Below are 15,830 nucleotides of genomic sequence, written 5' to 3'. Positions count from 1 at the left end.
TGCACGTTCGCTGCTGTCAGGTGATGACAACAGTGGGTTCGGCCATGATTATATAGCCCAGTATCAGCCGTGGCTCAGTGGGCAGCACTCTCGCCTCTGAGTCAGAAGGTTATGGGTTCAATTCCCACTCCAGAGACTTGAGGACATAAGCTAGGCTGACACTCCAGTGCAGTTCTGAGGGAGTGCTGTATTGTCGGAGGTGCCATCTTTCGAATGAGATGTTAAAGCGAGGTCCCGTCTGCCCTCAGGTGAACATAAAAGATCCTATGGCACTATTTAAAGAAGAGCAGGAGAGTTCTCCCCAGTGTCCTGGCCAGTATTCATTCCTCAACCAACATCACTAAAAAACTGATTATCTGGTCATTATCTCTTTGCTCTTTGTGGGACCTTTCTGTGTGCAAACTGGCACCTTGTACTACGTTAAAGGTGCTATATAAATGCAAGTTGTTGTTGCATTCCCTACATTACAACAATGACTACACTTCAAAAGCATTTCATTGGCTGTAAAGTACTTTGGGATGTCCTCACGCTACGAAAGGTGCTATATAAATGCAAGTTCTTTTCCTGGCTTTCATCATCAAGGCTCACACTTGTGAACTGGCCATTTAGGTGAGCTACTAGAACTCGACTTGTACCTCCGCAAGAAATCAACACCGTGAGGAGGGGAGAAAATTGGCAAGAATGCAAGAGTTGACGCAACTTGGAATCACTGAATTTTCAAATGAACCCCTTCACAGTGCTCTTTTTGCTCCATATTAACTTGCAGTGAATTCTATTCCCAAGGTGCCACCTCCCAGTATATTAAGAATGTCTGCAATGCCAGTGTAGGCTTCGATGTTTCTGGATCCTAAATCAACCCGCAGTTACCTCCTGAAAGATTAAGCTAAATAACTCTGCCTTTGGGTTAGAATTGAGTAAATTCAGCAGCTGTCGCAATTATTTCCAAGAGAAACACCATTCCACACCTAGTCAGTTGCAAGCCTGCAGTTTGCAAGATCACTTTAAATTAAAACATTGCATTAGTTAAAACATTACAGACATAAAAGCTTTCCCTTCTTGGCTTCAAGGAAAATGCCAGTGAGACTTGTGTTTTTAAATGAGTTATTAATTTAGTAAATGGGTTATTTGTTAATTTAGTGAAGTGTTGTTGTGGGGGCAGAGGCTGTGCTGAGCAGTCTTCTGAGATACCAACAGAGGTAGCACAGACCTGGAAAACCAGCCTGGGATGTTCCTCATCTTCCCCACCCCCCCATTCCCCAGTTTTTTGGCCTGCTCTGCTGATGGCTGAGCCACAGTTTGTTTTTGTTCTGGCCGTTCCCCAGCACCTCGTTCATGTGTCAATTCTTCATGTTCTGCTCTAGAAAATTAAGAGTGCGTCAAGAAGCTGTCGACTCTCGGAAGCGCATTGCAGCTGAGCCTAATGCCCTCCGCTGATTTTAGGGGTTGCCAACCCTCTAGGATTGTCCTGGAGTCTGTGGGAATTCAAGATTAATCTCCTGGACACTGTTGCGAGCAATACCCAGGAGAAAGTATCAGAGGAGCATTTTAAAAAATAGCTTTTTCATTTTCTTTTGAACACTTTTTGTTCATTAGTTATAAAAAAAAATATTGGAGATGGGGGACTAAAGGCTGTTTGACCGGGCGGGGCAGATACAGGCCGGAGGTGGTGTGATGATATCTTCATGGGTACATCCAACCAGAGTTGGCAACCCTAAGCTGATTTCACAGGATAGCGATCGGACATGGGAACCCTGGCTGTTTTGTTTTCCCCCTAGCCCCTGGTGCTGAGGCCACCTTCCCCTGCCGTCCTGAGATCAACCAAGTCAGCACAGACTGGGGTAAGAACCAGGGACATCCTGGTCTGTATGACTTAGCACCACAATGGGTCCTCCCATTGTTTTCAATGGGTGAAGGAAGCCTTGATTCAAGCCTTTGGCCCATTTATCTAATGTACAAACCAGTTTTGTGTGTGTGTGTGTGTGTGTGTATATATAATCATGTGCATTTTATACAAAAGCATACTTCATGTAAAATGTACAGCCCCAACAATCCACCGTACCATCTATAATAAAAAAAAATCTTACAGGTATGTGAATTTCCTGTCAACTTCTCCATTATAAATTTTTACCTCCACATTCATAATGGGAACTTTATGTACACTCGTCATGTAATTGCATTCTCCTACCAGTGGAGGTGCTGCAGCACCACTATAGGCAGTTACAGGAATTTATAATGTTAATGACAGAATATCTGACTTTAAAAGGGGGAATGAATTACATTTGCACACTCTAACCATATTATTTCCTGCTCTGCTCAGTGCTAGCACTCGTGCCTCTGAGTCAGAAGGGCATGGGTTCGAGTCCCACCCTGGAGACTTGGGCTCCAGTGCAGCACTGAGGGAGTGCTGCGCTGTCGGAGGTGCCGTCTTTCGGATGAGACATTGAACCGAGGCCCTGTCTGCCCTCAGGTGGACGTAAAAGGATCCCACTGCACTATTCTGAAGAACAGCAGGGGAGTTCTCCCCCAGCGTCCTTGCGGATATTTATCCTTCAACCAACAACACTAAAGAAACAGATTATCTGGTCATTTATCTCATTCCAGTATGTGGGATCTTGCTGTGCGCAAATTGGCTGCCTTGTTTCCTACGTTACAACAGTGACTACACTTCATTGGTTGTAGAGCACTTTGGAACATCCTGAGGTCATGAAAGGCGCTATATAAATGCAAGTCTTTCTTTCTATAACCGTGCGTCTAAACCGCCTGCTCTGCTTCTAATCTGGAGGCACCTTGAATTTTTTTTTCCCCGCTCCAAGAAATAAGCTTTGTGTAGACCAATGCTGTAGATTAATAATGCACATCCCCACCACCACATTGTGGGCTGGTGATATCACAATGTTGGAAACACGACTTTGATAAGTCAAATTCCACGATCGTCTTCCTAAAGCTCTATAACAACTGTGAAACCTTTAAGGGTAATGGTCATCAGCCGTTTCAATATCTTTTCCCCCCTTCCCCCCCCCCCCCCGCCCAACTTTTTCGCCTAAAGGTGCTGACCCTTAATGGGTACAGTGCCATTAAATGGCAGTAGTCTCTGCTATCTTGCCCAATGGAGGAGTTTTTCCATGAGTGTCAGCAAGCTGTTTGACTTGGAGAGGCATCACAATTGAGACCATTCCTGCCTTCGCCTGATGTCCAAATGTTTTCCAGCCGGAGTCACTGGCTGACAATTGAGAACTGGCCGGTTTTTCTCTGACTTTAACTTGAGTGCTCGATGATCGTACACGCCTCTGAACCAGGGGTTATAGGTTCATGCACCATTGCAGAGACTTCAATCAATCCAGGTTGCTGCGTAAGGCAGTTCTGAGGGAGCATTGCCTTTTAGATGGGAAGTTAATCTGAGGCTCAGTGGACACCGAGACACTTGTGGGGGAGACCAGAACTAGGGGCCATAAATATAAGATAGTCACTAATAAATCCAATAGGGAATTCTGGAGAATCTTATTCACCCAGAGAGTGGTGAGAATGTGGAACTTGCTACCACATGGAGTAGGAGGTTCGTGTGGAGCATAAACACCGGTATAGACCAGTTGGGCTGAATGGCCTGTGTCTGTGCTGTAAATTCGATGTAAACTGAGGCTCAGTGGATATAAGAGATCCCATGGCTCTATTTAAAGAGGATAGCGATTGGGTGCAGGGACATTGGTTGACTTCTTTCCCTAGCCCAGGGACACTGGAGCCCATGGAAGCACCCGAGCTGCTATACTGACCGAGATCAGCATCAGGGCAAGGACTGAACCGGAGTCTTTCCGCCTCTGGGGCTCAGAAACCATAAGAAGGTGCTGCATAAATACAAATCTGTTTCTTTTCTTAGTTGCCTCTTCAACGCATTTATATTATCCCTTTTAGTGGTGCTCTTTGTGAACTTACTCTACCACCACAATGATTCGTACTGGGTGCGCAGTGTCTGAAATCTGCTCGTGTGTGTGTGTGTGTGTCCACAGTCTTTACTGCCGTGTGCTTGTGCAACAAACTGTCTCCATTGCAATGGCTCTCACTCCCCAGATAAACAGTCAGTCATGTTTCTGATCCAGAGAGAAACTTGCTGTGGGGCCTGTGTAACTGAGTTCCTCCCGCTCTGCATCTCCACAGTGGAGCCAGGCACCTGGTGCACTAATGTCGCGGAGCGCGCCTGGTGTTCCGCGAGGTCGCAAGAGTTTACGTCATGTGTATTCGCAGAGATGCCCACATCCCGTCGGGCAGTGCGTGTGGAGCTGAAACCAGTCCATGACGTGTTGGAGGTGTCCTCCATGAGTACATCCCTGGCACCAGACGAACAGACCCTTCACTGCGTGGTGGCAAACAGCACATGTGCTCGCTCCACGGCGACACCTAGCAACAAAAAAAAAACAGGAATCATAAAAAGTATATATATTTGAAATTTCAGGGGATCAATAGTCCTGCAGCCCTTGCCTCTCCTGCAGAGCGTCACTAAACTAACCACTTTGAGGGGTTCTGATAGAGTGAATGGGGAGAAACCGTTTCCACTGGCAGGAGGGTCGGTATCCAGAGGACACAGATTTAAGGTAATTAGCAAAAGAACCAGAGGGGAGATGAGGAGAATATTTTTTACACAGTGAGTTGTTATGATCTGGAATGCGCTGCCTGAAAGGGCGGTGGAAGCAGATTCAATAGTAACCTTCAAAACGGAATTGGATAAACAGGAATAGCAGTAGGCCATTGAGTCCCTCGTGCCTTTTCCACCGGTCAATTGGTGGAACAGGCACTATCTGTATCTTAACTCCATTTACCCACCTTGGTTCAGTAACCCTTAATACCCTTGCCTAACAAAGATCTATCACTCTCAGTTCTGAAATTTTCAATTGACCCCCAGCCTCAACAGCTTTTTGGGGGAAGAGAGTTCCAGATTTCCACTTCCCTTTGTGTGAAGAAGTGCTTCCTGACTTCACCCCTGAATGGACTAGCTCTAATTTTAAGGTTATGCCCCCTTATTCTAGAAGAAATAGTTTCTCTCCATCTACCCTAACAATTCCTTTAATCATCTTAAACACTTCAATTAGATCACCCCTTAATCTTCTATATTCAAGGGAATACAAGCCTAGTCTAACCTAATTTAACATTGAAAGGGAAAAATTTGCAGGGCTATGGGGACAGAGCATGGGAGTGGGACTAATGGGAAAGCTATTTCAAAGAGCTGGCATAGGCACAATGGGCCGAATGGCCTCCTTCTGTGATGTATTCTATGATTCAACTCTCCTTTTTAATAACACTGGGGAATAGGATGCTTCCCCATTTCAAGTAATCTAACTCTGGGGTACAGTTCCACAATACCATGCCCCAAGTAACCCATTCAAGTCTGTACAGGCTCACACTGCCATCACCAGCTGAACGACCGTGGGGCCAAACTCCCCGTAGTCCGCCACCGAACGCAGCCAGTGCCCACGGGTGACCCGCCACGTATTTCACTCGCCTCTCGCAGATCCAGCCTCGGGTGTTCATCGGCCGCTTGCAGTTGTTGCAGTTCACGTGCAGGGTCGTCGACGCCTGGTTCAGGCAGTTGATGGATCTGCACGTGCTCAGTTTGATCACCTCGTTGGCCACGTTCCAAAGTCGGAAGCGCTGGAGCAGGTCGATGTAGGACGTGTACCAGTGCTCCTGTTGGGTTTAAAGACATCAAGAGGTGTAATTCCTGCTGCTGCACCCATTGTTGCTCAAAATAGCTACAACAATCCCCATTAAAGAACTGGGCACTGCTGGTACTCCCAAGGAGCTAGGGACATAGGAACAGGAGTAGGCCATTCAGCCCCTCGAGCCTGTTCCGTCATTCAATTAGATCATGGCTGATCTGTATCCATGCACAAAACCACCTAACTACAGCCAGGGTAACATTGGGGCTGCTGCCACTGGCTTCAGTGTCCCAGACAGGGGCGAAAGCGACAGGTTGATTTCCTCCCACCCAACATAAGAAATAGGAGCAGGAGTAGGCCATACGGCCCCTCGAGCCTGCTCCGCCATTCAGTAAGATCATGGCCGATCTTCGACCTCAACTTCACTTTCCCGCCCGAACCCCATATCCCTTGATTTCCCCTAGAGTCCAAAAATCTATCGATCTCAGTTTTGAATATACTCGACATCCACTGCCCTCGGGTAGAGAATTCCAAATATTCAGGAGAAGAAATTCCTCCTCATCTCAGCCCTAAATGTCCGACCCCTTATCCTGAGACTATGTCCCCTAGTTCGAGACTCTCCAGCCAGGGAAAACATCCTTTCAGCATCTACCCTGTCAAGTCCTCTTAGAATCTTATGTTTCAATGAGATCACCTCTCGATCGTCCAAACTCCAGAGTGTATAGACCCAATCTACTCAATCTTTCTTCATAGGACAACCCTCTCATCCCAGGAATCAATCTAGTGAACCTCCATCAAGAGGCTAAATGTAGCTCTGTCCTCTGCTTTTACACCTGAGCCATGCGTGTGTTTGATTACCTGTCTGTACTGAGATCTCGCCAAGGGTTAAATTACGAGAGATTCCCTGGAATATAGAAGACTAAGGGGTGATCTGATTGAGGTTTTTAGGATCTTGAAAGGAATTGATCAGATAGATACAGAGAAACTTTTTCTGCCGGTGGGGGAGTCTAGGATAAGGGGACATAACCTTATAATCAGAGCTAGGTCATTCAGGAGAGAAGTTAGGAAACACTTCACTGGTACATGTCCTAAATAGTGGGGGACTTTAATCTTCATAAAGGCTGGGCAAACCAAATTGGCAGAAGTAGTTTGGAGGACAAGTTCATGGAATGCATTTGAGACAGTTTTTTTAGAACAATATGTCAAGGAACCAACTAGGAACAGGCTATTTTAGATTTAGTATTGTGTAATAAGACAGGGTTAATTAGTATTCTTATAGTTAAGGATCCTCTGGGGAAGAGTGATCATAATATGATAGAATTTCATATTGAGTTTGAGAATGATGTAGTTCAGTCCGAAACTAGGATCTTAAACTTAAACAAAGCCAATTACGTAGGTATGAGAGACGAGTTGGCTAAGATTGGGAAATTAGATTAAAAGATATGACGGTAGACAAGCAATCCTATACATTCCCTTGAGGAATAAAAACTTTGCGGGAAAAGTGATCCAACAGTGGCTAACTAGAGAAGTTAAGGGTAGTATTAGATTAAAAGAAGAGGCTTACAGTGTTGCCAAAAAGAGTAGTAAACCTGAGGATTGGAAGGGTCTGAGAAATCAGCAAAGGATGACCAAGAAATTGATAGAGGGAGAAAATTGAATTTAAGAGTAACTAGCAAGAAATATAAAAACAGATTATAAGAGCTTCTACATAATGTAAAAGGGAAGAGATTAGCAAAAGTAAATGTTGGTCCCTTAGAGGCAGAGACAGGAGAAATTATAATGGGGAATAAGGAAATGGCAGAGAGGTTAAACAAATATTTTGTATCTGACTTCACAGTAGAAGACACAAAAAACATACCGGAAATTGTGCGGAACCAAGTGTCTAATGAGAGTGAGGAACTTAAAGTAATTAAGATTAGTAAAGAAAAAAGTACTGGAGAAATTAATGAGACTAAAAGCCGACAAATCTATTCTGTGTAAATCCCCTGGGCCAATGGCCTAGATCCTAGTGTTTTAAAAGAGGTGGCTGCAGAGATAGTGGATGCATTGGTTTTGATCTTCCAGAATTCCCTAGATTCTAGAACGGTCCCCATGGATTGGAAGGTAGCAAATATCACCCCGCTATTCAAGAAAGGAGGGAGAGAGAAAACAGGGAACTATATGCCGGTGAGCTTGATATCAGTAGTAGGGAAAATGCTAGAATCTATTATTATGGACGTAGTTACAGGGCACTTAGAAAATCATAATATGATTAGGCAGAGTCAACACAGTTTTCTGAAAGGGAAATCATGTTTGACAAATCTATTAGAATTTTTTGAGGGTGTAACTAGTAGGGTAGATAAGGGGGAACCAGTGGATATAGTATATTTGGATTTTCAAAAGGCATTCGATAAGGTGCTACACAAGAGGTTGCTACACAAGATTAGGGCTCATGGGATTGGGGGTAATATATTAGCATGGATTGAGGATTGGTTAATGGACAGAAAACAGAGAGTAGGAATAAATGGGTCATTTTCGGGTTGGCAGGCTGTAACTAGTGGGGTGCCACAAGGATCAGTGCTTTGGCCTCAGCTGTTTACAATCTATACCAAAGACTTAGATGAGGAGTCCGAGTGTAATGTATCCAAGTTTGCTGACAATACAAAGTAAGCTGTGAAGAGGACAAAGGGATATAGACAGGTTAAGTGATTGGGTGAGAAGGTGGCAGATGGAGTATAATGTGGGGAAATGTGAAATTATCCACTTTGGGAAGAATAGAAAAGCAGAATATTTTTTAAAAGGTGGGAGACAAAGAAATGTTGGTATTCAGAGGGATTTGGGTGTCCTTGTACACGAAAGTTAACATGCAGGTACAGCAAGCAATTAGGAAGGCAAATGGTATGTTAGCCTTTATTGCAAGGGGGTTCGAGTATAAGAGTAAGGAAGTCTTGCTGCAATTAAATAGGGCCCTGATGTGACGACACCTGGAGTATCGTGTACAGTTTTGGTCTCCTTATCTAAGGAAGGATATACTTGCCTTAGAGGGGGTGCAGTGAAGGTTCACTAGATTGATTCCTGGGATGAGAGGCTTGTCCTATGAGGAGAGATTGAGTAGAATGGGCCTATATTCTCTGGAGTTTAGAAGAATGAGAGGTGTATAAAATTCTTAGAGGACTTAATAGGGTAGATGCTGAGAGGCTGTTTCCCCTGGCTGCAGAGTCTAGAACTAGGGGTCATAATCTCAAGATAAGGGATCAGCCATTTAGGACCGAGATGAGGAAAAATGTCTTCACTCAGAGGGTTGGGAATCTTTGGAATTCTCTACCCCAGAGGGCTGTGGATGCTCAGTCGTTGAGTATATTCAAGGCTGCGATCGATAGATTTTTAGACACTAAGGGAATCAAGGGACATGGGGATAGGACGGGAAAGTGGAGTTGAGGTAGAAGATCAGCCACGATCTGATTGAATGGCAGAGCAGGCTCGAGGGGCCGTATGGCCTACACCTGCTCCTATTTCTTCACTCAAAGGATGGTACGAGTGTGGAACTCTCTCCCACAAAAAGCAGTAGCTGCTAGCTCAATTAATAATTTTAAATCTGAGATCGATAGATTTTTGCTAGTCCAAGGCATTTGGGGCCAAGGCGGGTAAATAGAGTTAGGATACAGATCAGTCATGATCTCACTGAATGGCGGAACGGGCTCAAGGGGCTGAATGGCCTCTCCCTGTTCCTATCTGACTACAAGAACAACATTTATGTAGTACCTTTAACGTAGTAAAATGTCCCAAGGCGCTTCACAGGAGCGTAATCAGACAAAAACTGAAACCAAGCCACATAAGGAGGTAATAGGACAGGTGACCAAAAGCTTGTTCAAAGAGTTAGGCTTTAAGGAGCGTCTTAAAGGAGGAGAGAGGGGTGGAGAGGTTTAGGGAGGGAATTCCAGAGGCTTAGGGATAAAATAAATGAGTGGGTGGTGCAAGGGCTACACACTGACCTTTGACCTCAGCGCAGACTGATGGGATGAGTTGGTGTATTCATCTGATGGAACGACACAGATTACGGGGTGATAGAATTTTAAAATTATGAAAGGATGGGACAGGGTAAACAGAAACAGACTGCTCCCAGTTGTTGATGGATCAAGAGTGAGGGGCCATGGATACAAGATTAAATGTTAAACATTTAGAAGGAAAAATGAGGACAGGCAATATAAATTAAATGGTACAATTTTAAAGGGGGGTGCAGGAACAGTGAGAGCTGGGGGTGTATGTACTCAAATCTTTGAGGGCAGGACAAGTTGATAAGGCTGTTAAAAAAGCATAAAGGATCCTTGGCTTTATTAATAGAGGCAGAGAGTAAAAAGCAAGAAAGTTATGGTAAACTTTTATAAATCATTGGTTAGGCCTCAGATATTGTGTCCAATTCAGGGCACGACATTTTAGGAAAGATGTCAAGGCCTTGGAGAGGGTGCAGAGGAGATTTACCAGAACGACAATCTGAGAGCTTCATGGTCACTTTTCCTGATACCAGCTTTGTATTTCCAGTTTTAATAAACTGAATTCTGATTTAAAAATTGAGGGGTTTTGGTAGAGTAGATGGGGAGGGTCAGTAACCAGAGGACAGAGATTTAAAATAATTGGCAAAAAAATCTAGGGGGGAAATGAGTAGAAATCTTTTTACGCAGCGAGTTACACAGAATTAACAGCACAGACACAGGCCATTCGGCCCAACAGGTCTGTGCCGGTGTTTATGCTCCACACGAGCCTCCTATCACCATATCCTTCCATTCCTTTCTCCCCCATGTGCTTATCCAGCTTCCCTTTAAATGCATCTATGCTATTCGCCTCAACTACTCCTTGTGGTGGTGAGTTCCACATTCTAACCGCTCTCTGGGTTGTTATTATCCGGAATGCGCTGCCTGAAAGGGTGGTGGAAGCAGATTCAATAGTTGCCTCTGTTAAAGGCAACTTGTTGTTGTAGTAGTAAGGATCATTTCATTGAGTAGAGATGAGAAAGTTGGGGGATTTTATCCCTGCTTTTGTTTGGCCGTACCTGCGTCTGTTCATCGATTTCTTTTTTAATCCGGTCTCCGAGTACAATCAGGACAGATATCGCCATCTGTACGTCTCCCTGCTCAGCGTAGAAGCACATCATGTCCCTGACGATGGGGTTGAAGTAATCGGTGGAAAAGCCATGCTCAAACGGCGGCTGCGAGACAGAGACGAGAGAAATGCCCTCGGTCGGAGTCAGTGAGACAGAATCCGCCTCGTTGCCGCTGATGTGGGGAGAGTCTGTCTTGTCCTGCAGGTGGTCAAGGGTTGTTGGGTGATCTAAGATTTCATGTCGTAGTGGGAAGCCCTCCTGCGGGAGAATGAACTCATGGTCTTCTCCTGAAGAGAGAGAAAACGAGCAACTTAGTCAATCGTGAAGGAAGTTCTCCTCTACCAAAGGAGGCTCCCCCTGTAGTTCGCTGGGTAGACACTTCCTGGTCCGGTACACTGAGCCACACAGAGCCAGATCTAATTCCTGTTGTGGCTAAATTAGCCGAGCTCAGCCACAGCAGCCCTCGTAGCCCTGGATTGACTTCAGCTCATCCTGGGCTGCACAGTGGTAAAACAGCCAAGGTTCCTGCTTCTGATTGCTATCTAGTGATCCCTGCATAGGATCAGGCTTGGCTGTAAGGTCTCCCCCACCCCATTGTCAGTTAGCCCTCTACCCGACACACACTACCTAGGCTCGCACATGAACAATGGTCACTCGGAGGAGATGGTGGAGAGCTGGTGGCATCGTGGAACCGCGTCCCAGTGTGGAGCAGCACCTTCAGGAGAGGAGGGGAGAACGTTCTCTATCTCACAGCTTCCCTACAAGTAAGGGAGAAAAAAAAGAGCCAACTGAAGCTGGTGGCCGTCTAGAACCCCGCCTGATTTTTCCCTTTCCAAGGCCGAGGCCAATAGTGATGCCCCTTACTGTCACCCTGACTTAGCACAGCCCAAGGATTGACCCCAGGACCCCTTGGAATCTACAGCACAGAAACAGGCCATTCGGCCCAACAGGTCTATGCTGGTGTTTGTGCTCCACACGCGCCTCCTCCCACCCTACTTCATCTCACCCTATCAGAATAAAATTCTACTCCTTTCTCCTTCATGCATTTATCTAGCTTCCTCTTAAATGCATCTATGCTATTTGCCTCAACTACTCCATGTGGTAGCAAGTTCCACACTCTCACCACTCTCTGGGCAAAGAAATTTCTCCTGAATTCCCTTTTGGATTTTTTAGTGACTTATATTTATGACCCTTAGTTTTGGTCTCCCCAACAAGTGGAAACATCTTCTCCATGTCTACCCTATCAAACCCCTTCATAATTTTAAAGACCTCTATTAGGTCACCCCTCACCCTTCTCTTTTCCAGAGAAAAGAACCCCAGCCCATTCAGTCTTTCCTGATAGTTAGAACTTTCTGGTAGCAGCTGGAGTAAAGGGGCTGTTTCCTCGACACTCACTCACTCACTCACCTGGCGCAGTTTCATGGTCAACAATGAAGAAGTCGTCTTCATCACCTTCTCCGTCACCAAACAGATAATCTGCCGGGGCATCGCTGCCCTCCGTCTCCTCGTTTTCTGAAAGAACGGGAAATGCAGAGGGACTTTACTGGGATAATTAATCACTTCCATTCAGGCCGCAAAATGTTAAAAGGATTCGATGGGGTAGATACGGAGAAACTATTACCTCTGAACGGGAATCCAGAACAAGAGGGCAGAATCTTAAAATTAGAGCCGGGCCATGCAGGAGTGAAATCAGGAAGCATTTCTTCACATACAGTGTAGTGGAGATCAGGAATTCTCTCCCCCAAAAGGCTGTGGATGCTGGGGGTTAATTGAAGCTTTCAAGACTGAGATCGATAGATTTTTATTAGGTAAAGAATCTCGGGGTTAGGAGCAAAGGCTCCCTGTCTCTTGATGGGATTGAGGTACAGATCAGCCATGATCTAACTGAATGGTGGAACAGGCCCTGAGGCGCTGTATGACCTCCTCCTGTTCCTGTGTCCTATGTAGGTACACAGTGGGAAAAGGCAAGTTCAGGGCTGACGTCAGGAAGACTTCACAGAAAATGTGATCAGCACCTGGCATAGTCTCTGGCTAAGGGATGGAGACAAAGTCATTGAAGAGGTCGTTAGGTGCTGTATGGGGGACTAGGTGTCTATAGAAAGAGGGGCTGAATGGCCTACCTCATGTTTTTGATCTTTGATGATGACAGCACAGATTACAAAACATCCAGTTTTGGCAGCGCCAATACGAGATATGGAAAAAAGCAACAAACAGACACAGGGTGACAATGAAACAAAATGTGTGCAAGTCATAGAGAGAGAAAGGGAGGCGGAAAGAATAATGAACAGAGTGACCGTTCCTAGAGGACAATTTCTTTTGTCTGTGAGGAAAGCAACAAGAGATCAAGTATGTTATTAGAAAGATAGCACCTTTCACAACCTCAGGGCGTTCCAAAGTGCTTTACAGACAATGAAATACTTTTGAAGTGTAGTCACTGCTGTAATGTAGGAAATGTGGCAGCCAATTTGCGCACAGCAAGATCCCACAAACAGCAATGTGATCATGACCAGGTAATCTGTTTCAGTGATGTTGGTTGAGGGATAAATATTGGGCGAGGACACTGGGGAGAACTCCCCTGCTCTTCTTCAAAATAGTGCAGTGGGATCTTTTATGTCCACCTGAGAGGGCCTTGTTTTAATGTCTCATCCGAAAGACGGCACCTCCGACAGTGCAGCGTTCCCTCAGTACTGCAACTGGAGTGTCAGCCTAGATCAAGTCTCTGCCCCTCATCATATCCTCAGGACGTCCCAAAACTCTTCACAGCCAGTGGATTACTTTTGAAGTGTAATCAGTGCTGTTTTGTAGATGGCTGGGACAGCCAGTTTGCACACAGCAAGATCCCACAGGCAGCCAATGAAGGAATACACTGTGCAATGCATTGTACGAGTCTCCTGGATTATAAAACAACGCGAGCAATGCCACGGGAGGTCCGCCAGTTCGTTAGAAAGACACAAAGTCATTTTGAAACAAGCAAGAGACATGGATATAAAATTGGGGAAATAAAGCCAGCACGTTACTTGGTACCTTCGTTGTTTTGCAGTAAGGTGATGGTTGAATCCAGGGGGAGGCTGTCCTGTCGGTTCTCCATTCGGGACCTCTCCAGTTTGACTTCACCTCCTAATGCAGTCGTACCGTCTTTTAAAGTGAAGCTGCGGAGGGGGGAGAGGAGAGAATAAGCGGAGAATCCTTCACCACCAGGACCAATGCGCTACACGGCAGAAGGTGCTAAAGGAGAGGCTGGGTCGTGCAGTGGGTGAGGGCCAAGTCCTGGAATCTGTGTCCAAATACGGCCCAAACTGACGGGACAAAAGGCTCCTCGATACTCGCATTTATCATGTTGAATCATTGAATCATAGAAAGTTACGGCACAGAAGGAGGCCATTCGGCCCATTGTGTCCGTGCCGGCCGAAAAAGAGCTATCCGGCTTAATCCCACTTTCCAGCACTTGGTCCGTAGCCCTGTAGGTTACAGCACTTCAAGTGCACATCCAAGTACTTTTTAAATGAGTTGAGGGTTTCTGCCTCTACCTTTCAGGCAGTGAGTTCCAGACCCCCACCACCCTCTGGGTGAAAATTTTTTTCCTCAGCTCCCCTCTAATCCTTCTACCAAATACTTTAAATCTATGCCCCCTGGTTATTGACCTCTCTGCTAAGGGAACTAGGTCCTTCCTATTCACTCTATCTAGGCCCCTCATAATTTTATACACCTCAATTAAATCTCCCCTCAGCCTCCTGTGTTCCAATGAAAACAACCCCAGCCTGTCCAATCTTTCCTCACAGCTAAAATTCTCCAGTCCTGGCAACATCCTTGTAAATCTCCTCTGTACCCTCTCTAGTGCAATCACATCGTTCCTGTAATGTGGTGACCAGAACTGTACACAGTACTCAAGCTGTGGCCTAACCAGTGTTTTATACAGTTCCAGCATAACCTCCCTGCTCTTATATTCCATGCCTCGGCTAATAAAGGAAAGTATCCCATATGCCTTTTTAACCACCTTATCTACCTGTCCTGCTACCTTCAGGGATCTGTGGACATGCACTCCACACCTGTTCCTCTACACCTCTCAGTATCCTCCCATTTATTGTGTATTCCCTTGCCTTGTTTGCCCTCCCCAACGTCTCAAACACCTCATGCAATGAGCTCCTTTTTGAAGTACAGGTAAATGCAGCAGCCATTCGGAACCTGCAACTCCAATAAACAGCAATTAGACAAATGAGCCAGTTAATCAGTTTTGACAATGTTGGTTTTGGGATGAATGTTGGCCAAGACATTGGGAGATCTGCCTACTCTCCAAATACGCCACGGGATCTTAAACCTCCACATGAATCACCTGAACGGGGAGACGGGACCTCAGTCTCATCTGAAGAACAGCATATCTGGCAGTGCGGCACTCCCTCAGCGCTGCACTGTCCAGATTATGTGCTCAAGTCCTGGTGTGGGGCTCGAACGTACAACCTTCTGACCCAGATGCAAGATCCTCCCATCTCCTGCTGTGCTGAGTGAAGCATGTCGGGGGCGGGGGGTTTCAACCAGTGGCTCTGAGTCCACAGTACAAAACTGCGGCAGCAAATCACAGTCACTGCACTTTACTGAATGTCTGGAGGAGCATCATCATCCCGTCTGGCGCCATGACAACTGATATCAGGAGGAGCGTCATCATCCCGTCTGGCGCCATGACAACTGATATCAGGAGGAGCGTCATCATCCCGTCTGGCGCCATGACAACTGATATCAGGAGGAGCGTCATCATCCCGTCTGGCGCCATGACAACTGATATCAGGAGGAGCGTCATCATCCCGTCTGGCGCCATGACAACTGATATCAGGAGGAGCGTCATCATCCCGTCTGGCGCCATGACAACTGATATCAGGAGGAGCGTCATCATCCCGTCTGGCGCCATGACAACTGATATCAGGAGGAGCGTCATCATCCCGTCTGGCGCCATGACAATGGACACTGTGTTTCCACACAAACACCTGGAAAAGTAGCATTTTCCTTGTCCAGTTTACATTTTAGAAATTTAAAATAATGCTTTTCAAGCCATGATGACTATTAGTTATTGCTTGGACTTAACCCCAGAATGGGAAATCAGTGTGAGTAAAATATAC

The 15,830-nt window shown here is 45.8% G+C and overlaps 1 protein-coding gene across 3 annotated transcripts in view; it reads right to left on the bottom strand.

Annotated features, from left to right (window-relative positions):
• Positions 1-969: 969 nt before the first annotated feature.
• Positions 970-15,830, bottom strand: part of LOC137305711 (GATOR2 complex protein WDR24-like) — a 44,404-nt gene continuing 29,543 nt past the window's right edge. For all 3 annotated transcript variants that reach the window (XM_067974637.1, XM_067974636.1, XM_067974635.1), the window contains 5 exons: positions 13,747-13,871; positions 12,130-12,234; positions 10,672-11,009; positions 5,489-5,673; positions 970-4,389 (listed from right to left, as the gene is read on the bottom strand). In XM_067974637.1, coding sequence (XP_067830738.1) covers positions 4,221-4,389; positions 5,489-5,673; positions 10,672-11,009; positions 12,130-12,234; positions 13,747-13,871 — 922 coding nt within the window. In that variant the 3' untranslated portion in view covers positions 970-4,220. The remainder of the gene's footprint in view (positions 4,390-5,488; positions 5,674-10,671; positions 11,010-12,129; positions 12,235-13,746; positions 13,872-15,830) is intronic.

The sequence above is a fragment of the Heptranchias perlo genome, chromosome 40, assembly GCF_035084215.1.
Source record: "Heptranchias perlo isolate sHepPer1 chromosome 40, sHepPer1.hap1, whole genome shotgun sequence".
NCBI lineage: Eukaryota > Metazoa > Chordata > Chondrichthyes > Hexanchiformes > Hexanchidae > Heptranchias > Heptranchias perlo.
This window is presented reverse-complemented; position numbering and strand designations above follow the sequence as displayed.